This window comes from Dendrobates tinctorius, unplaced genomic scaffold (assembly GCF_039654945.1).
Source record: "Dendrobates tinctorius isolate UK_male_01 unplaced genomic scaffold, ASM3965494v1 ptg000014l, whole genome shotgun sequence".
Classification (NCBI taxonomy): domain Eukaryota; kingdom Metazoa; phylum Chordata; class Amphibia; order Anura; family Dendrobatidae; genus Dendrobates; species Dendrobates tinctorius.
Genome location: NW_027361682.1, coordinates 4878466 through 4900588, shown reverse-complemented (window position 1 = coordinate 4900588; position 22123 = coordinate 4878466). Strand labels below are relative to the sequence as shown.

Sequence of the window (22123 nt, the reverse complement as noted above, 5' to 3'; positions counted from 1 at the left end):
TCTCGGGTCCTGCCAGTGCTGCTGCTGCCGTTTCTTTATCCTCATCAGATGAGGAGCTTGATTTTGAAAAGTATTTGGATGACATGGAGCAGGCAAAGAGTTGCTGCAGGGGAAAAGATTCCACTCCCATAGAAAACAGATTGACCATCTTTCAGCAACATTTTTCATTTGCTCTCAAAGAAGTAGAAGGGTTCAATTGTCCATCAAAACTGACTGTGTACGAGGCAATTCCTTTATACCCTGAAATTGTTAGAGATGTTGCCCATGTGGTTACGGCTTTGCCACCAACCTAAGTAAGTGTAGAGAGGTTGTTCTCTAGCCTTAAAATAATTAGGTCAGATTTGAGGTCATCTATGAAGGAGGATCTGATGGAGGCGATACTATTTCTCAGAACAAATTCATAAACTGCACAATTGTTTTTCGTTACGTTTATGTAGAAATCTTTTTTTTCCAATTACAGCACAGTCGAAATTGAGGCTTACCGACTCCACAGCCCTGTCACTCGGTACGTAACCCAACTTTCCACACAGACTTTTCTTACCTCTGCTGCTAGCATTCACACGATTTCTCCCGTGCATCCCCCCACTCTGGAACCCTCTACCACAACATATCAGACTCTCGCCTACCATCGAAACCTTCAAAAAGAACCTGAAGACCTACCTCTTCCGACAAGCCTACAACCTGCAGTAACCACCGATCGACCAAACCACTGCACGACCAGCTCTACCCTCGCCTATTGTATCGTCACCCATCCCTTGTAGATTGTGAGCCCTCGCGGGCAGGATCCTCTCTCCTCCTGTACCAGTCGTGACTTGTGTAAGATTACTTTACTCGTTTCAATTATGTATAACCATCCTCACATGTAAAGCGCCATGGAATAAATGGTGCCATAATAATAAAGAATAATAATAATGTTGCAGTTTTCAGGCTGAGAAATGTATCATGTACATAGCAGTGCAGCCTGTGGCTCACTAGTAATGTTTCTGCCTTCCATATTGGGGTCCTGAGTTCAAATTCCCAACACTGACAAGTGTCAAAAATAAATTTAGAGACATTCACTGAGCAGTGTCTGGGGTTAGACAAGACTATGAACACAGAAGAATCCCTCCTACAGCAGAGAGACAACTATATAAAATAATGTTAAAAGTTTTTTTCTTGTTTGCTTTGTTTTAGTGAGAAACCCATATGTGTAAAAGTCAAGTAAAAAACATCCATCCAGGGACTGAGTAGAATCCGCGACTTCTCTGCATTTAGTGGTCACTACTCACCTGTGCAGTTATCTGTAGGAATCTCCTCTTTACACCGCTCATCACCCCTCACATATGTCTCTGTAGTATTAATATGGGGCAGATCTTCACCCTGAAAGAAAGATTGTAACAGTCACAGATGGAGAAGTTGTATAAATCTAAACAGAAATAGTAAATGAATATGGCAACCAAAAAATACACCATATTTGGCATTCATGGTGCCCTAGTCAATTTAAATGGTCACGCTCCCTACTGGTAAGACAGACTAAAGGTATGTGCACAAGATGTCATTTTCACGTGGATTCTGTCTGGAAGCCATCCGAAAAACGGATTTACAAACGGCTAAAATACATTGTGTGCATGTACCCTAAGGGTGCACATTCCCTTTATTAGGTAGTAAAAGGCCCCCATACACATTAGAGTAATGTCGACCTAACCTGCTCATACCAAGGGGTTTCACTGACAGTTTAAGGTGTATTGATGCCTGATTGATGATATCAGTGCAGATAATAATGTCTGATTGCAGACTGCAGATCCTAAAGGCCCTTTTACATTTAGCGATGCACCAGCGATCCAATCAGCGATCCGACCCAGTCAGGATCGCTGGTGCATCGCTAAATGATCGCTAGTGAGCTTTCATACAGAAAGATGTCACAGCGATGCAGCAGCGACGCAGCGCACAATACTTACCATTCACACACAGCGATCCTGCGTCCTCCCACCCGCCTCCATGCGTCGCTGGACGTCACAGCAGGAAGTCTCAGCAGGAAGCGCCCGACGAGAAATGGAGCCGGACATTCTCGCGCGATCAGCGATGGACAGCGGGGGAGCCGGTCGGAGGTAAGTATCACACATAGCGATATCGCTAGCAATATCGCTATAACGTCACAAAACCAGTGACGTTTTAGCGATATTGCTAGCGATATCGCTTAGTGTAAAACCCCCTTAAGGTTCTATAAGAGATAAACCGACTATGAGAAACTTAACATTATCCCAATATTGGCGAGATTCAAATCCAAACTGTACACGTGGTCTAAACTACCACTGTCAGTTGTGGGTCGCACCAACTTAGTTAAGATGATCTGGATGCCACAATTCCTATGTGTGTTACATAATGCTCCAATTTGGCTGCCCAAGAGATATTACTTTAAAATTACTGGGATGTTCAGAGACTTAATCTGGGGAAGACAATCTCCAAGGATTAAACTGGAAATTCTGCAAAGAGATAAAACAATGGGTGGCCTTGCAGTCCCAAATCCGTGGATTATATGGCAGCTCAGCTCCAGCACATTCATGGGTGGGACGACCCTGGTGGGGGAATGGGAGTTCAATGCTTACTACTCCAGTCTCATTTTAAATAACTCAGATTCTATGAAGCATTGGAGGCTCACAAATTTAAGTTATCCTCTTGTAGAACCACCAGCTATACTGTTAATACACAAACTTTGAGGGACAGTGAAGAAACTACAAGGTATACAAGGAATTTCACAGTTTCCATCATTGTGGAAAAAGCCATGGCTCCCTAATCTAAATAATTTTGGATGGGTTTAAAAATTGGAGTCTAAAAGGAGTAGAAAGATTTACACGTTTTATAGGGAAATACACTCAAGGAGTTCTCACAAATACAGAATGAACTACCCAACACGGGATTTTACGACATATATGTCAGGCAGAGGGTCCTGTCCTAAACAATGGAGTGATCACAGAGGATGTAATACAGAGGATAGCCAGCTCACATAACTCTGGAGGACTAATCTCATTACTTTATAGATATCTGCTGGACCTGGTATTAGCAAAACCCCCTATACGGTGAAAAGAAAAATGGGAGGGCATGATAGGCTCTATTGAAGCGGGGCTGTGGTCTGAAATACTGGAAAGAGTTCCACAGTTGTCCCTGAGCGAATCCCATAGATTTTCCCACTCTCAGGTATTGCACCAGTCATATAGGACACCCCAATTTCTCCACGATATAGGGTTTCCACCTGACACCCTATGTGCTAGATGTAAAGCATCCCCGGCTAACCTGCTCCATACGATGTGGACATGCTCCGCTTTGGATACTTTCTGGAGGGATGTAATAGTTATCTTTAATAGAACACTCAGTCGATACAGATCCCTCACCATTAGTATGCATACTGGGAAATATAGAAGAGCTGAGCACTGACGAACATGATAAAATAGCGGTTGGATGCATGTTATATATGGCCAGGAAGCTGCTAGCCCAGCATTGGTCATCAGAGCAGGCGCCCACAGTAACAGAAATGATAAATAAAATTAATTGACTATTAAATCTGGATCAAAATTTATATTTGAAAAAGAAGGCCATCTCCAAATTTGAAAAAATATGGGCTCAATGGATTGATGGCTCTGGCCTAGCATCTAGAGAACTGCAAAGATTTAGACTAGGACTGTTTTGGCTTATGTATAAATTCAATTTAAATACTTGAGAGATGCTATATTACATATTGGGCAACGTTAGTTGTGACTACAAATGGGCCAAACCTAGTTCTGGATTCCCCATTACTATTGTTATGAGAGTAGTTATTCATAGTGCAAGACTTCTAATCTGTTGTGGACAGAACTGTGAAAGATTTATCTTATGATGTTATGTTTAAAAGGGTGACATGTTGTGGGAGGAATAGAAGAGGGACGGGGTCCTGTTTATGGCTGGGTTGTTGTTTTGTATTGTATTGTTAGAAAAATAATTTTAATAATAAAAAAATATTTGATTTAAAAAAAATAAGAATACTAAATCAACATTAATACAGGATGAGAGCCACCATCAAGACATGCATTCATCACCATCAGAATATAAATACAGTGCTAGAAAAGCCATGAATACAGCACCAGAACATCAATCAGTACATGTATAGATCACCAAATCAATATATGAATGCAGCTCCAGGTCCGTTGTCAGTACATAAATACAGCACCGGAATCATGATCAGTCCAGGAGTACAGCATCAATCTCAGTACAGAAATCAATTTCAAACTCGGGTCAGCCTCTGGCATATACAATTGTGTGGCATGAACTTACTGAACTTACAAATTCCATTATGTCCTCAATAACGATAAGGCAATGATGGGAGTTGTACTTACCATCCAACATCAGGATGTGAAGCACTGCTAGTAAGTTTTTTATTTATGAAGTGTGTGTGTATGTGCACGTAATCTAGTGTGAGTGTATTAATACACTCATATACTGCTGCTTTCTCCAGTGTCTAACTGCATTTTTTTCTGCTTCTCAGTGATGTCACTGCAATTGCGAATAGCCTGCTCGCTCTATACTTTATGTGTGAGCCTGAAGTATCTTTTACAATGAAAGCCTCTGGAACATTGATTTGACACTCCATAGGTTTCCATTGAAAAAGTCACTTCTGAGTCATGCAGTGCACAGTGTGACCCAGACAGTCTGCACAGCAGTGGTGTCACTAAGAAGCAGCGAAGAACGGTACTAGACTCCACCAGATAGATCAGCAGTAGGTGAGTGTATAAATATACTCACGCTACATTACATGCATATACACACACCACACACACACATTTCATGAATAAAATACATAGTGGGAGCGGTTCTATTTGGGGAATCTATATATATATATATATATATATATATATATATAAAGCTGAATGTATGTGTGTGTGTATGTGTGATGGGAATATGGGCACGGGACTATGGGATGGAGGATATGTATGATGGGTATATGGCCATAGGACTATGGGATGGAGGATGTGTGATGGGTATATGGGCACGGGACTATGGGATGGAGGATATGTATGATGGGTATATGGGCACTGTACTATGGGATGGAGGATAATCATTATAATTTGTTATAACTAATCACTCCACATGGCCCCACCCAATCACTAAGCATCTTTCATTTCACCAGAGCTGTTTAAAAGAAGCTGAGCTGTGATTGGTTGCTATGAGCAACAGTTTTCCCACTACACAACACCTCAGCAGACACTGACTGGGTGGGAGAAATCTAGCATCCCCGGTAAAATAAGCTCCCAGTCATTGTCTGCCCCCCAGCAAAGAACAGAGAGCATATGACAGAAATGAGTCACTCACTCCCATGCCCATATACCCATCACACATCCTCCATCTCATAGGCACATCTTCTTGACCACAACAGGTACACTGCCTGTGTTGCCCATATCAACCAATCACTAAGCATCTTTCATTTCACCATAGCTGTTTAAAAGATGAAAGCTGAGCTGTGATTGGTTGCTATGAGCAACAGTCACATAGCAACCAATCACTAAGCATCTTTCATTTCACCAGGGCTGTTTAAAAAATGAAAGCTGAGCTGTGATTGGTTGCTATGAGCAACAGTTTTCCTTGTAGACAGTTGTGGTAACTGAGGCCTATTATTCTTATAATTTCTATGGTGTTATCGTCCTTCTGTAAAGCTGGAAATAACACAATTTATTACCGTGTCGAAGCAGACCACCCTCTGACACAGACTTCAGGGGGATCCCAGTATCACACAGGATAGGATTAGATACACGGCTCATTAGACTGTATCACACAGGATAAGATTAGATACACTGCCCAGTATCACACAGGCTAGGATTAGATACACAGCCCTGTATCACACAGGATAGGATTAGATACACAGCTCAGCAGACCGTACCACACAGGATGGGATTAGATACACAGCTCAGCAGTCAGTAATACAGGATAGGATTAGATACATGGCTCAGCAAACAATAACACAGGATAGGATTAGATACACGGCTCAGCAGACAGTATCACACAGAATAGGATTAGATACAAAGCTCGGCAGACAATAACACACAGGACTGGATTACAATAGATGGCTCAGCAGACTGTATAACACAGGATAGGATTAGATACATGGCTCAGCAGACAGTAACACATAGGATAGGATTAAATACACGGCTCAGCAGACAGTATCACACAGGATAGGATTAGATACACGGCTCATCAGACTGTATCACACAGGATAAGATTAGATACACTGCCCAGTATCACACAGGCTAGGATTAGATACACAGCCCTGTATCACACAGGATAGGATTAGATACACAGCTCAGCAGACCGTACCACACAGGATGGGATTAGATACACGGCTCAGCAGTCAGTAATACAGGACAAGGATTAGATACATGGCTCAGCAAACTGTATAACACAGGATAGGATTAGATACATGGCTCAGCAGACAGTAACACATAGGATAGGATTAGATACACGGCTCAGCAGTCAGTATCACACAGGATAGGATTAGATACACAGCTCAGCAATCAGTACCACACATGATAGGGTTAGATACACAGCTCAGCAGACAGTGTCACACAGGATAGGATTAGATACACAGCTCAGCAGACAGTATCACACAGGATAGGATTAGATAGACAGCTCAGCAGACAGTATCACACATGATAGGATTAGATACTCAGCTCAACAGATTGTATCACACAGGATAGGATTAGATACACGGCTCAGCAGACAGTATTACACAGGATAGGATTAGATACATGGCTCAGCAGACAGTATCACACAGGATAGGATTAGATACACGGCTCAGCAGACTATATCACTCAGGAGAGGATTAAATACACTGATCAGCAGTCAGTATAACAGATACAAAGCTCAGCAGACAATAACACACAGAAGAGGATTAGAATAGCTGGCTCAGCAGACAGTATCACATTGGATAGGATTAGATACACGGCTCAGCAGACTGTATCACACAGGATAGGATTAAATACACGGCTCAGCAGACAGTATCACACAGGATAGGATTAGATACACGGCTCAGCAGACTATATCACTCAGGAGAGGATTAAATACACTGATCAGCAGTCAGTATAACACAGGATAGGATTAGATACACAGATCAGCAGACTGTATCACACAGGATAGGATTAGATACACGGCTCAGCAGACAGTAACACATAGGACAGAATTAGATACATAGCTTAGCAGCCAGTATCACACATGATAGGATTAGATACACAGCTCAGCAACAGGATGTGCCAAAGGAGAGGACATTTTCATTCCAAAAATTCCACTCATTCCATCTGATTTGCCTTTTGATTTTAAAAGCCTCCAGTTTCCACTTCGACTAGCATTTGCAATGTCCATTAACAATGCTCAGGGACAGTCCTTGAAAGTAGTAGGGATCGATTTGCAATCTCCATGCTTTTCTCATGATCAACTTTCAGTGGCCTGATCAAGAGTTGGAACTGCCAAAAATCTGTTCATCTTTTCACCGAAAGGAAAAACCAAAAATGTTGTTTATCAAAAGGCTCTTGAATGAGTTGAAAATAAAATACTAACAATACTTAGGTAATTGTTTAGTTAATTTGTGTTGGAAATCTGTAGTGTTGAATATATGACGTGAAATGTTTTTATGTGCAATATAATCATTATAATTTGTTATAACTAACCACAGATAGTTACTATGCCCGGTCAACGCCGGGCTCTTCAGCTAGTATCTAATATGTCTAATTTTTTTTAAGCCTTTTAATCCTGAGCTGATCGGTGCTAGTCTTGGTCCTGATACCTCATCGATTTCTCAAAAGAAGTTTTAAAAGGGCACAAGTCAGGTGCATTTATACTGGCCGATAACTGACAACCAAATAATAGTATTTAATTTTTAAAAAGCTGGAAATCATCGGATGCACAAGCAAAATGTTCATTGGGTGAAATGGTTTTTTACCTTGCTTAAATATCATTGTTCTGTAGAAATTAGCGACCACCACACTGTCCTGCCTTATGGAATACACCTACCACACCTTCCTCACTTATGGACTATGGTCTCCACACTATCCATGCCTCATGCTGCCCCCTTTTCAAAGTGTCCCCCTCACTCTGCCGCCTGACTATTCGTCCCCTGTAGGTCCATTTACCATCAGATCAACAACTGACATGAAGAGATGAATTTGGTTGGCTGCAATACTTATGCAATCTCTAGTGTCCAGACCTCCCTCTACAGATATGAGATACCAGGATGTGGCAAGAAAATATTCCCACATTATTACCCCACCTTCACCAGCCTGAAGTGTTGATGTTGGATGTCTTACCTTGATCACCACATTCTCAGCATAGCTTTGATACCATTGTAAGGAGAATCTCCACAAGGCTGGTAGACTTTTAAATATTGGTCCTGGCTAACGTAGCATCGATATTCAAGTTTAAACTTGCTCAGATCACTCACTCTTCCAATTTTAATTTGGATTCTGGGTGATAACTCATCACTTCATTTTATACTATACTTCAGGGGAACGGGCCTCACTCCACACTATGAAGCTCAAATCAGGAAAGTGCCGGTGTCTCTAATGCATTGTCTATTCAGTGTATTATACTAGTGGATAAAACAAGACTGAGCACAAGACCTTCACAGCTTCTACACAGCATAGGGGAGATCTCATGACACCTTCTCTCCATCTACCTGATGATCCTGAGGAACACTGGGATCTTCTTGTTTACAGTCCTGTGGAAGAAGAGGACGGGGACATCTCTCTGGTGTTGTCCTCTCACTGGATAGATCTGGAGGAAACACATACAGGACTGAATTCATTCCTTACATACAGATAATTATAGGCCGTGTGTATTTAGTCCTGTCTATTACCTGGTGATGTGAGGGGCTGGGGAACCTCCATCATGACGTCCTTGTACAGATCTTTGTGTCCTTCTAAATACTCCCACTCCTCCATGGAGAAATAGACGGTGACATCCTGACACCTTATAGGAACCTGACACATACAATGATACCGTCATCCCCCGATCCCTCCATAGCGTTACTGTATAATGTCCCAGCATTCCCAGCAGTGTCACCTCTCCAGTCAGCAGCTCAATCATCTTGTAGGTGAGTTCTAGGATCTTCTGGTCATTGATGTCCTCATGTATCAGGGGGGGAGGTGGAGGCCCTGTGATTGGGCTCAGGGGTCTTCCCCATCCCTCAGACACAGGGGCCTGACAGCGCTCCCTAGAGGTCTTCTTCACTACTGTGTAATCCTGGTTATGGAGAGACACATTAATAAACCTCACTACAGACATTTCCAGAGTCCTCACCTCTCCAGTTCTGTCTGTTATTCCCATAGATAAGAATGATGTAATGTGACGTCATCAGAATCTCTCACCTCTCCAGTAAGCCGGAAGAGGATCTCTAGGGTGAGGTGTAATATCCTCTCCGCCATCTTGTCCCTGTCCCTATCCATCCTTGTAGGGTCGCTCAGGAGAATTCTCTTATATAGAAGATCTCCACTGAGAGGATCCGATATTGTAGGGACCTGAATGGGAGAAGATGACGATGTAACATCATAAAGATCCCATGTAAGAAATCTCCGGAGCTGTTACCGGCTTCACATGATCACTACATCCAGTCCTGGCCCCGTCCTGCCCCCGGTGTAACACACAGTCTCATTATAGTCACACACAGAGATTTATCACAGGCCCAGCACTGAGGAGGTTAATATCCCCTGCCCCCGCCCAGTAATGGGGAATCTCCAGCACCTACCTCCACCTGCAGAGCCGCACACCACATATATGGCTGTTCTGTGCGCACAGGACCTGTGGTGAGGTCACAGGAGGGGAGGAGTCAGGGGTCACATGATCAGGGGCCTCAGTGTATGCAGGACTCTGCTGTGCTGGTTGTCATGGTGCTGGATGAGGGGAAGTTTATGTGTGGGGTCAGGAGGGGTTTACAGTGTGGATGTAGCAAAGCGGTGTGTACGATGTGTTTGTAGCAGAGCGGTGTGTGTAAGATGACCCCACACATCTAGTTAAGTTCCTTAGGGGTCTAGTTTCCAAAATGGGGTCACTTGTGGGGGGTTTATACTGTTTAGGCACATCAGGGACTCTGCAAATGCAACATGACGCCCGCAGACCATTCCATCAAAGTCTGCATTAGAAGAAACATCACTTCTTCCCTTCTGAGCTCTGCCATGCGCCCAAACAGCAGTTTTCTCCCACATATGGGGTACCAGCATACTCAGGACAAATTGGACAACTTTTGGGGTCCAATTTCTCCTGTTACCATTGGGAAAATAAAAATTTTGGGGAAAAAAGATAATTTTTGCGGAAAAAATATGATTTTTTATTTTCACGGCTCTACGTTATAAACTTCTGTGAAGCACTTGGGGGTTCAAAGTGCTCACCACACATCTAGATAAGTTCCTTGGGGGGTCTAGTTTCCAAAATGGTGTCACTTGTGGGGGCTTCCACTGTTTAGGCACATCAGGGGCTCTCCAAACGCGACATGGCGTCCGATCTCAATTCCAGCCAATTCAGCATTGAAAAAGTCAAACGGCACTCCATCCCTTCTGAGCTTTAGAATGGTGTCACTTTTGGGGATTTTCTGTCATACTGACCCCTCAAACTCACTTCAAATGTGAGGTGGTCCCTAAAAAAATGATTTTGTTAATTTGGTTCGAAAAATGAGAAATCGCTTGTCAATGTCATGGTCCAGTCCGGAGTTTATCTTCTGCTGTCTTCACTTCGGACTGGTCATGCGGGGGTTAATCTCCTCAGCCTCGTTCTGGAGCTAGCTGGGCTATTTCAATCCCTCACAGCCTGCTGACCAGTGTTAGTGATAGCTCAAGCTTGCAGTTTAGAGCCGCTGACCCTTGTACCCTGGTGATCCTCCTGCCTTGGACTGATATTCACGTGTATGACCCGGACTGATTTCTGACCCCGTCTCTTGGTATTCCTTTCTGCTGTTACGTTCCCTCTCTGGCATCTGACTCCCTGGCTTGTACCCCGACCACGTATTTCGTCTCACGTTTTGGACCCTGTGCTCATGTTCTGGCTGTCACGCGGCGGCTGCCGCGCACTCCTCGCATTGCCTCCTCCCGACCGCAGCTTACCCGCTCGCCGGTGGCCTCCTCGCCTCGGCGCCGGCTGCCTCGGGCTTCTCCGCGGTCCCTCCCGGCTCCTCTCCTCCGTCCGGCGATCGCGTCCGTCCGGTCTTCTGGACCGCGCCGGGTGCGCGCTCCCGCCCCTCCTCCTCAGCGGGCGCGCGCACACACTATGCCCGGGCACACGCGCGCCTCCTCCTCCTCCTCCTGAGGACGCGCGCCTTCCTCTCCTGCACTAGGAGGTCACGACCCGGAAGGCCTACTGCTTCCCCTATATCAGGCCACCTCTTCCTGCTGGCGGTGCCTGATTATCACTGCGCTTCGTTAGTGATTCTGGCCCGCTCTCTTTGTACGCCCCTGCGTCCTGTTCGTCCGTTGCTCATCCGCCTCTTCCATTGTCCTCTCTCCTAGGCTCGGGAGGTTCGTGGTCGTGTCCCGTCCAGCTCTGTTCCCGCCAGTGTCCTTCTGTTCGTGCCTGCTGTTCCCGTCTGTCCTGTGTCTCCAAGCCGTGCCCGTCTGTCCTGTGTCTCCAAGCCGTGCCCGTCTGTCCTGTGTCTCCAAGCCGTGCCCGTCTGTCCTGTGTCTCCAAGCCGTGCCCGTCTGTCCTGTGTCTCCAAGCCGTGCCCGTCTGTCCTGTGTCTCCAAGCTGTGCCGCCTGTCTTGTGTCTCCAAGCCGGGCCCGCCAGTCCTGTGTCTCCAACTCGGGCCTACCTGTCTGTCTGTCGATACATCCCCTGGGTACCAGCTGCCGTGGTAATAGTTACCCGCGGGCTTGCCCCAAACACTCCCTGTATAGGGGTGGTCCACCTGGTCAGCTCGCCCCCGGGAGGTTCGTTGCCACGGTCTAGCGGGTCCACCCCAGGAGTACCTCACAGAATAATCAGGCCATGGATCCCACTGGTACCCCGACCCCGACCCAAAAGGAACTTTTGTTCCTTCGTGAGAATCAGGCGAGGATCATGTCGTTCCTCAAATCAATGGAGTCCCGACTTTCTTCTTTGCAAACCTCCGATCCTGGGATTGCCTCCCAAATCTCCGGCTTGCAGCAAGAACTTGCCCAGCAGCGCGACACCCAGGCCCACATTTTGAACTATATAGCCTCAGTAGATAACCGCTTACTAGCTCTACAGACGGCGGCCGCTGTCCTTGCGCCTGTGGCAGTTCCTCATTCCTCCCCCCGGTTGGCCAAGCCCCCACGCTATAGCGGAGATCCCAAACTCTGTCGGGGGTTCATTAACCAGTGCCAGTTGCATTTCGAGTTGGCACCCCTACAGTATCCTTCCGACCGGGCCAAGGTGGCCTTTATGATATCCCACTTAGAGGGTGAGGCACTGGCTTGGGTAAATCCCTTGTGGGAGCGTGATGACCCGATAGTCTCCCAGCTCGCGACCTTCTTGGAGACATTTCGTAAGGTCTTTGATGAGCCCGGCCGTCTGGTCTCCGCCACCGAGTCCTTATTTTGCCTTCGCCAGGGTACTCTCTCTGTGGGACAGTACGCCATCCAGTTCCGTACGTTGTCCTCTGAGCTTGGATGGAACAATGAGGCTCTAGTGGGGGCTTTTTGGCGTGGCTTGTCGGCCCGAATCAAAGACGAGTTGGCAGGCAGGGATACACCTACGTCTTTGGAGGATCTCATCTCGCTGGCAACGCGAATTGATCTGCGTTTCTGGGAGCGTTCCAGCGAGGTCGCCAGGGAGAGAAGGCCCACTCGTTTTTCTCCTCCGACACGCAGTCCTCCCCGCTCGCGGCCTTCCACCTCGGCGTCAGCCCCTGAACCCATGCAAGTGGACCGACTCAGGCCCGCGGAGCTACGCCGCCAGGAGAGACTCACTCATGGTGTCATGTCGGACGCTGTTCACACCACAGCATCCGGCAGGCAGAGGTAGTTCCACCTCCAGCCACTATAGCCTCAGTGGCGCCGGCCTGATCTTCAGGCTCTCGGGGGTTAATCCTACTGGAGACCAGGTTGGATGGTTAGTCACGCCCACGGTCTTTAAATAGTCATGCTGGCCTATGGGCGTCGCCGATTATAGCTTGTGTTTCATACCAAGTGGTTCCGGTCTGGAGTGGAGGTGTTCAAGAGAGAGAGATTCATATCTGGTGTCGTATGATCCGTCGTTATCCTTTCTCCTTCCCATATTTGTGTTTAGTTGTGCCCTGTTCACATTACTGTTTATTCCTGTGTGTGTGCGGCGCAGTGCAGTTTAAGTTCTCCCTGTCTGTCATTATTTGTGGGGGAGCTTTGGTGGTGACTTCTCACTGGGTGGAGGGTGAAGGGTTAAGTGCAGGGCTGAGCAGGAGATAAGGAAAGGTCGGAGGCTCAGGCATTTGCACCTTCAGCAAAAACCCTGGGTTGAGGGTCAGACAGGGTTTCCCCTAGTAAAGGGACACCACAGGGGCCCCGGGTATTTCAGCCTTAGTTGAACTAAGCCCCCGTGACATTATAATCGGCCGAACGGAATTATGATATCGGCAACAGGGAGTTGTTGGCCATCAAACTGGCTTTTGAGGAATGGCGACACTTCTTGGAGGGGGCGGCTCACCAGGTCACAGTTATCACCGACCATAAGAATCTGCTCTACCTGGAGTCGGCCAAGCGTCTGTCTCCTAGGCAGGCTCGCTGGGCATTGTTTTTTACTCGTTTCAATTTTCTTGTGACGTACAGTCCCGGGGCTAAAAACACCAAGGCGGATGCTTTGTCTAGGTGTTTTCTGGGGGGAGAACCTCGGGAAGAGCCGGTACCCATCCTCCAGAAAGGGGTAGTGGTCTCGGCTCTCACGACTGAGGTAGAGGCGGAGATTGCCGAGGCCCAAGAGGAGGTACCACCAGGACTTCCCGCCAACAAATCATTTGTACCCCTGCATCTTCGGCCTAAGGTGTTGAAGGAACACCACGATTCGGTACTGGCTGGTCACCCAGGGGTGAAGGGCACCTTAGAGCTGGTATCGCGTCGTTTCTGGTGGCCCAAAATCCGGCAGGACGTGGTCTCGTACGTGGCAGCTTGCATCACGTGCGCTAGGGCTAAGTCACCCCGAACCCGTCCTGCTGGCACGCTACAGCCTCTGGGGGTACCCAATAGGCCATGGACAGAAATCTCCATGGATTTTATCACTGACTTGCCAGCCTCGGCAGGGAACACGGTCATCCTGGTGGTGGTTGACCGTTTTTCAAAGATGGCGCATTTTGTGGCGTTGTCCTCTTTGCCCAATGCTAAGACGTTGGCTCAGGTATTTGTGAAGGAGGTGGTCAGACTCCACGGAGTACCATCTGACATAGTATCTGATAGGGGTACGCAATTTGTGGCGAGGTTTTGGAAAGCTTTTTGCTCAAGGTTGGGGATCAAGTTGTCACATTCATCGGCGTTTCATCCACAGTCTAATGGACAAACTGAGCGCATGAACCAAAATCTAGAACAGTATTTACGATGCTTTGTGTCCGACAACCAGGAGGAGTGGTCTACTTTCCTTCCTCTGGCCGAATTCGCATTAAATAATCACCGCCAAGAGTCATCAGGAGAGTCTCCATTCTTTTGTGTGTACGGTCAACATCCTCAGTTTTGTACCTTACGTCAGGGTGACTCCGGGGGTGTCCCGGAGGAGGATCAGCTAGGAGCCCAATTGTCATCAGTCTGGAGGCGGGTGAAACAGCGTTTGTTGAGCATGAGTGCCAGGTACAAACGGGTGGCTGACAGTAGACGCGTGCCAGGTCCGGACCTGTGTGTGGGTGAATGGGTGTGGTTAGCTACGAAGAACATAAAACTCAAAATCCCTTCTTTAAAACTGGGTCCAAGGTTTATTGGGCCTTTTAGGATTTCTGCCATTATTAACCCAGTGGCTTATCGGTTGGAACTTCCCGCAGTGTACAAGATACACAACGTGTTTCACAGGGCTTTATTGAAAAAGGTGGTAGGCTCTGTGGACACAACGCCGATGCCACCTCCAGTCATGGTGGATGGCGAGTTAGAGTTCGAGGTCGCCAAGGTAGTGGACTCTCGAGTAGTACGCCGTACTCTTCAGTATTTGGTGCACTGGCGGGGGTATGGTCCAGAGGAGAGGTCTTGGGTTCCAGCCTCAGACATACATGCGGATCGGCTGGTCAGTTCTTTTCACCGTCGTCATCCGGACAAGCCGGGTCCTATGAGTCTTGAGGGCCCTGGGGTCCCTCGTAGAAGACGGGGTACTGTCATGTCGGACGCTGTTCACACCACAGCATCCGGCAGGCAGAGGTAGTTCCACCTCCAGCCACTATAGCCTCAGTGGCGCCGGCCTGATCTTCAGGCTCTCGGGGGTTAATCCTGCTGGAGACCAGGTTGGATGGTTAGTCACGCCCACGGTCTTTAAATAGTCATGCTGGCCTATGGGCGTCGCCGATTATAGCTTGTGTTTCATACCAAGTGGTTCCGGTCTGGAGTGGAGGTGTTCAAGAGAGAGAGATTCATATCTGGTGTCGTATGATCCGTCGTTATCCTTTCTCCTTCCCATATTTGTGTTTAGTTGTGCCCTGTTCACATTACTGTTTATTCCTGTGTGTGTGCGGCGAAGTGCAGTTTAAGTTCTCCCTGTCTGTCATTATTTGTGTGGGAGCTTTGGTGGTGACTTCTCACTGGGTGGAGGGTGGAGGGTTAAGTGCAGGGCTGAGCAGGAGATAAGGAAAGGTCGGAGGCTCAGGCATTTGCACCTTCAGCAAAAACCCTGGGTTGAGGGTCAGACAGGGTTTCCCCTAGTAAAGGGACACCACAGGGGCCCCGGGTATTTCAGCCTTAGTTGAACTAAGCCCCCGTGACACATGGTCTTTGTCTCTATTGTGGCAGCGCCTCCCATCTCCTGCATTCCTGCCCTGTGAGGCCGGGAAACTCCTCCGCCGAGGACAGGTAAGAGAGGCCTCCCTAGGTGCCTTTGATACCTCTCTACCCTTGACCCTTCCTGTTTTGTTTATCCAGGGTTCCAAACATTTTTCGGAGATAGCCTATATTGACTCAGGGGCTGCTGGAAATTTTATCCAACTCGAGGCGGTGAAGAGATTGGGGATACCTGTCAGGTCCTTGGAGGTTCCCCGGCAGTTAGCCTCAGTCGACGGCGTTCCCTTGCGCGAGACTGTTACACTGGTCACTGAAGAGCTGGAATTACAGATCGGGGTCCTGCACCGTGAGAGGATAGCCTTCTTTGTGCTGCCGTCTCTATCCCACACCTTGCTCCTGGGTCTTCCGTGGTTGAGGATGCATGAACCTGTCCTGGATTGGCGGTCCGGAGACATTCTTCGCTGGGGCCGCTTCTGCCAGACTAGATGTCTTCGTCCAGTACAACCCCTCAAATGCTCGTCTCCTGTCTCGGGTCCTGCGGATTTGCCCTCGGCCTACTGGGCCTTTGCGGACGTCTTTGATAAGAAGGAGGCAGAGACTCTTCCACCGCACCGGCAATATGATTGCCCTATCGAGCTTGTTCCCGGCTCGACTCCACCCCGGGGGCGAATCTATCCGTTGAGTCCACTCGAGTCCCAGGCCATGACTGAATACGTACAGGAGAATTTGGCCCGAGGCTTTATCCGGAAGTCATCTTCTCCCGCTGGAGCTGGCTTCTTTTTTGTCAAGAAGAAGGACGGGTCTCTCCGCCCCTGTATTGACTATCGAGGACTTAACGAGATTACAATCAAGAACAGATATCCTCTACCTCTCATCCCCGAGTTGTTCGACCGGCTACGAGGGGCGCGAATCTTTTCTAAATTGGATCTCCGTGGAGCCTACAATCTCATCCGTATTCGCTCCGGAGATGAATGGAAGACCGCCTTCAACACCAGGGATGGACACTACGAGTATCTCGTCATGCCCTTCGGGTTGTGCAACGCTCCCGCAGTCTTTCAGGAATTTGTGAACGACATTTTCCGAGACCTTCTGTACTCCTGTGTGGTCGTGTATCTTGACGATATCCTTGCCTTCTCTCCCGATCTGTCCACCCACAGAAGAGATGTCCGCCGAGTACTGTTCCGATTGAGGGAGAATCGCCTGTACGCCAAATTGGAGAAATGCGCCTTTGAACAGTCTTCCCTTCCATTTCTAGGCTATATCATCTCCGACTCTGGCCTGCGTATGGATCCGGAGAAGGTGTCTGCCGTGCTTAACTGGCCACGTCCCCAAGGGGTGAAAGCCATTCAGCGATTTCTCGGCTTCGCAAATTACTATCGGCAGTTCATCCCTCATTTTTCCTCGTTGGCTGGCTCTATCTCGTCTTTGATCCATAAAGGAGCCAACCCGCACGTCTGGACCCCTGAAGCAGAGGAAGCCTTCCTGTCTCTGAAACAAGCATTTGCCACGGCTCCCGTACTCCATCGTCCTGAGGTCAACAAACCGTTCGTCCTCGAAGTGGATGCATCTGGAGCTGGAGCGGTTTTGTCTCAAAAGTCTCCCTCTGGTAGGCTCGTTACGTGCGGTTTCTTTTCCAAATCCTTCTCCACCCCAGAGCGGAATTATTCCATCGGAGACCGAGAACTGCTTGCCATCAAGTTAGCTCTAGAGGAGTGGAGATACTTATTGGAGGGCGCCGCACATCCCTTCACAATCTTCACAGACCATAAAAATCTAGCTTACCTTCGGTCTGCACAGAGACTCAACCCACGACAGGCCAGGTGGTCTCTGTTCTTCGGTCGATTCGATTTTGATCTGCATTTTCGTCCAGGTAACAAGAACCTCAAAGCTGACGCCTTCTCCAGGTCCTCTCTTTCCGCAGATGTCGAAGAGGAACCCGCGCATATCTTGGATCCATCCAGGCTCATCACGGTGGCACCGCTTTCTCTCCTCTCACCCCCACCTGGCAAGACTTTTGTGCCGGAGAAGGACAGAAGACGAATCCTACACTGGGGACATGCTTCCAAGCTGGCTGGCCATCTCGGGCTTAAAAAGACACTTCTCCTGGTGTCCCGCTGTCGAGGTAGCTATTTTGGGAGGGCTAAATTAACCCTTCACGGTTGATCCAGTGATTTCCAAATTATTCCAGTGTTGCTAGCAACTCAAATGACCACACGGAGACTGGGGTCTCTGTACGGGAGGATCGAGGCAGATCACTAAGCCCCTTTATTTTAGTCACATCTTTTATAATCTTTTGCTTAATTATGCAAGGTTCTCAAGTACCAATAGCATCATTTCACTTTATAAGCCAATAATATTGCAAGAAAACCGGAAACTACATATATGTCCGTATCCAAATAGAAAGTAGTATAATGGCATATTCAGAGCAATACACTCCCCCCCCCCGAGCCCCTTATCTTGCACCTGATGGAAACAGTCTGGTTTCATGACAGGCCATGCCAATTATAAAAATTTATCTTACAACAACAAAAACGGAGAAACGAAACCTTACATTGAATGGATAAAACGAAACTTCAACTCTGATTTTAGTATTAACCCTTAACATTCCCCCCTAGATAAAAAATTTTTTAACACATATGCAGCATCAGAGGTGCTATCCCAAGCTAACAGCTTGAGGGGTACTGGTCTTCACATGACTGATGCCGTGTTACCAGTCATGGCTGTCGCGGCGCACCCATCCCCCCTGTATACTGCAGTTCACGAATAACAATTTTTGATGACGGTGATGGGGAGCTTTTGTAGGTAGCCATGTGCTTGGCTTCAACATCTTCATCAAGTAGCCTTTTGAGATCGGTGCAGAGAAGAGCAGGGGCAACGACACCTTTGGTATCATCATTAGCTGTCTTAGTGCAGAATTTCCTAATACATACAGAAATACACCAAAGAACAAGTTTTAGTATCACATATACAACAAGGATACAGGCAGCAATGTGTAACAAGCTTTGTAAGATCCCAGCTATTCAGCCCCCAATTCCCCTAAATCAATTGGCTGAATTGAAAAAGGAGAAGGTGTCTGAACAACCAACTGTCCTTATTACGATCATTGTCTTTATCGTATTAATCTCTGAGTCATTGAATATCTTCTAACTTTAACTTTTAACTTCTACCAATAATAATATGAAAAATGCGGAAAACCAAAACATTATATCCCCTTTATTTGATATTGGCTTGTTGGGTGATGGGGGGGACTTCATAGGGACCGTCATACAAGGGTTCTAGTCCGTGCTTCCTGACATGCTTCTTCACGACTACCAAATCACCAGGCTTCAGGTTATGACAAGTGCCGGTTTCTGCTGAATCTGGAAAAGAAGAGAAAACTAGAACATAGGTGTTAGTAAGATTTTTACTAAGCTGAATAACACATTGAACAGCACGGTCAGTTTCTTCTGATAACTGCTAAGGCTGGAAATTTGCAACTGGGGGCCTAGTACCAAACAATATCTCATATGGGGACAGGCCATGTTTTGCAATAGGGGTAGTACGAATGTGGTATAGTACAATGGGTAGGAGCTCCGGCCATGGAGCCGTAGTCTCCTGCATCATTTTGGTCAATTGTCCCTTCAGTGTGCCACTCAACCTCTCAACTTTCCCACTGGATTGTGGGTGGTACGGAGTATGGAGGGCTACAGTGGATGCAAGCATTGTCAGAACTTCTTGGTACACATGAGAAGAAAAGGCCGGGCCTTGATCACTTTCAACAACTTCTGGAACCCCATATCTGCATATAACTTCCATCACCAGTTTCTTCGTTGTGGTCTTTGCAGTCATGTTGGTAACAGGGAATGCTTCCGGCCAACTGGAGAACCGGGGCCCAGTAGAATTTTTGCACCAGTGCGAGGGCCTGATTCTTTCCTCGATGTGTAGGTCCATGTGCCCATATGGCAATAGCAGGGTACATCCGCTTAGGGAGACACACAAGTTGGTCCTTTTTCCAGAGACCATTATCCATACGTGCCCCATCAGTCTTCCATTGCTTCACCTCTTCCTTTGGAGACATTCTCTGCGTTGTCATTAAGGGGTCTTGCAGGGTCCGACAGAAAACTTCAGTCTGTTGTAGATCATCAGGTTCTTGTAGGGTCAATGCTTCTTATAACTGTTTACGCTGAGAGTGTGTGGTCACCATAGTTGGTATGGTTGGTTCAACGGGTAAGAGAGCGGCGGCTTTTGCTTGCATATCCGCAAATGTGTTGCCAACAGTCTGTGGACTGTTCCTAGGACCGTGCGCCTTAACTTTGATAATAGCCACCTGAGTAGGTAATTTGATCGAGTCCATGAGGGTTTTAACAGCTTCAGCATTTTTCACTGGGGTTCCGGCAGTAGTAATAAACCCTCGATTGGCCCATAGAGCCCCAAAATCGTGAGCAATACCAAATGCATACCGTGAGTCCGCGTATATATTAGCCCGTCTGTTCTTGGCCAAAGTACATGCAGTAGACAGAGCCTGGAGTTCTGCTTCTTGTGCTGACTGTGAGGGCGGGAGCGCAGCTGCGTGCACTACAGTGTCCTCTGTGGTAACAGCATATCCCGTGTGGAATCTACCGAACTCGTCAGCATATCTTGAACCGTCCGTGTATAACACCAGATCAGGATTTGGGAGTGGGTTCTCACTGACATTTGGTGGAGTAGCTGTTTCTTCAGTCAAAAGTTGGGAACAATCATATTGGAGGTAATCCTCATCACTGCCATCTTTCCTTATAGTTCATTATACCGTCTTTCAAGGCGTTGTAAAGGGGTTGCATTATGTGGGATGCATCCGGTATCCACTGACAACAATAAGTGCATAGTCCAAGAAAACGCTGGAGTTCAGTTTCATCTTTTGGGAAAGGAAGGGAGCTGACAGCTATTTTTCTTTCTTCTGCGAGGTGTCTGACACCCTGACGGAGACAGTGACCCAAGAATATCACTTGACCAAGGCAGAACTGAAGTCTCGAGGCCGAAACCCGACAGTTCAGTGCTGCCAGATACTTAAGGAGGCTAACAGTGGCAGAAATGGCAAAAGACACCTGCTCATATTTTTTTTGCAGACTGGTTGGGACTGTTTTGGGCCCCTTGTGACATAGCAGGGACGACAGTTAATATGGACAGTTAAGTTAATACAAATAGAAACTGGCAGTCTGGGTATAACGGAATGCTAAAGAAGGCATTGGTAAGATCAATAACTGTAAACCAAGCAGCATCCTGGGGTATTTGGGTCAAAAAAGTATGAGGATTAGGCACCAGGTTTGAGAAACACTTTTACTGGTTCTACAGGCATTTTCCCTATATCATTTGGCCCTTTTGACAGGAGTTTAGATAGTATCTCTGAGAGGTATGGGGTGAGTCATTGATCCTCAGGCAATATTGGGGGTGGATCTGGGCCTATCAGGGCCATCATAACTGTAGGAAGGGCATGCAAAATACAGATTTTCTCACTGTCTTCATCTACATAGGGATTATATAACAAAAAAAAACCATCTGACCATCATCTTGGAATTGTATTCAGGAGCGGAACTGTGATAATAAATCTACCCCTAGTAAATTTACAGGACATGTAGGAGAGATTACAAACTGAGCAGTAAGGAGAATTAGCAGGGAGGGGCTGAGGAGCAAGATTCCCACTAACTGAAGTCGAGGAAGGGGGGCAGAGTTTGCTGTGTGGGCTGAAGGGCACACTGTGTGATCGCAGCTGCGGTGGGGGCTAGAGGCTGCTGTTTGCTCTTGTTTTTTTTGTTTTTTTTCTCTCTCCTGAACACAGCAGGTTAAAGTCTGAAAACTTTTTTTTTTTTTTTCCCTCTGGGGCTGGTAAATGGAAGGGGTGGCTACTCATAACCACTAGCAATAACGGGGACTAAGGCTAGCGGTGGATGATAATAGGTGCCGTTAGCAGAGGTGGGGGCTGCAACTCTCGGTCTCCTTGTACAATTGTCATCTAGCAGGGAGACAACTTCTTTCAAATCATCACTTTTAACTATTTCCCTGACACATTAATATCAAACTTAGTTCCTTCTTTAATCAATAACATTCTTATACCACAGTCACTTTCTTGAACCATAAATCATCCCGTCCCTGTCATAAGACAATTTTTTCTTCTTCAACATAGCAGTAACAAACAATCAGACTTCACTTGCTGTTCAATTTCCACATAACCTTCATTATACAATTCATGTGCCAAGCCACGGAATACCTCAGCGCCTTCAAGTAACCCATCATC

General features: G+C 47.1%; 1 protein-coding gene across 1 annotated transcript in view; it reads right to left on the bottom strand.

Annotated features, from left to right (window-relative positions):
- The window catches only part of LOC141070536 (uncharacterized), a 148495-nt gene that overhangs the window by 50848 nt on the left and 75524 nt on the right, over positions 1–22123 (bottom strand). Inside the window, 4 exon segments of the mRNA XM_073559548.1 lie at positions 1269–1359; positions 8669–8766; positions 8849–8972; positions 9055–9228. Of these exon segments, the coding sequence (XP_073415649.1) occupies positions 1269–1359; positions 8669–8766; positions 8849–8972; positions 9055–9228 (487 nt within the window).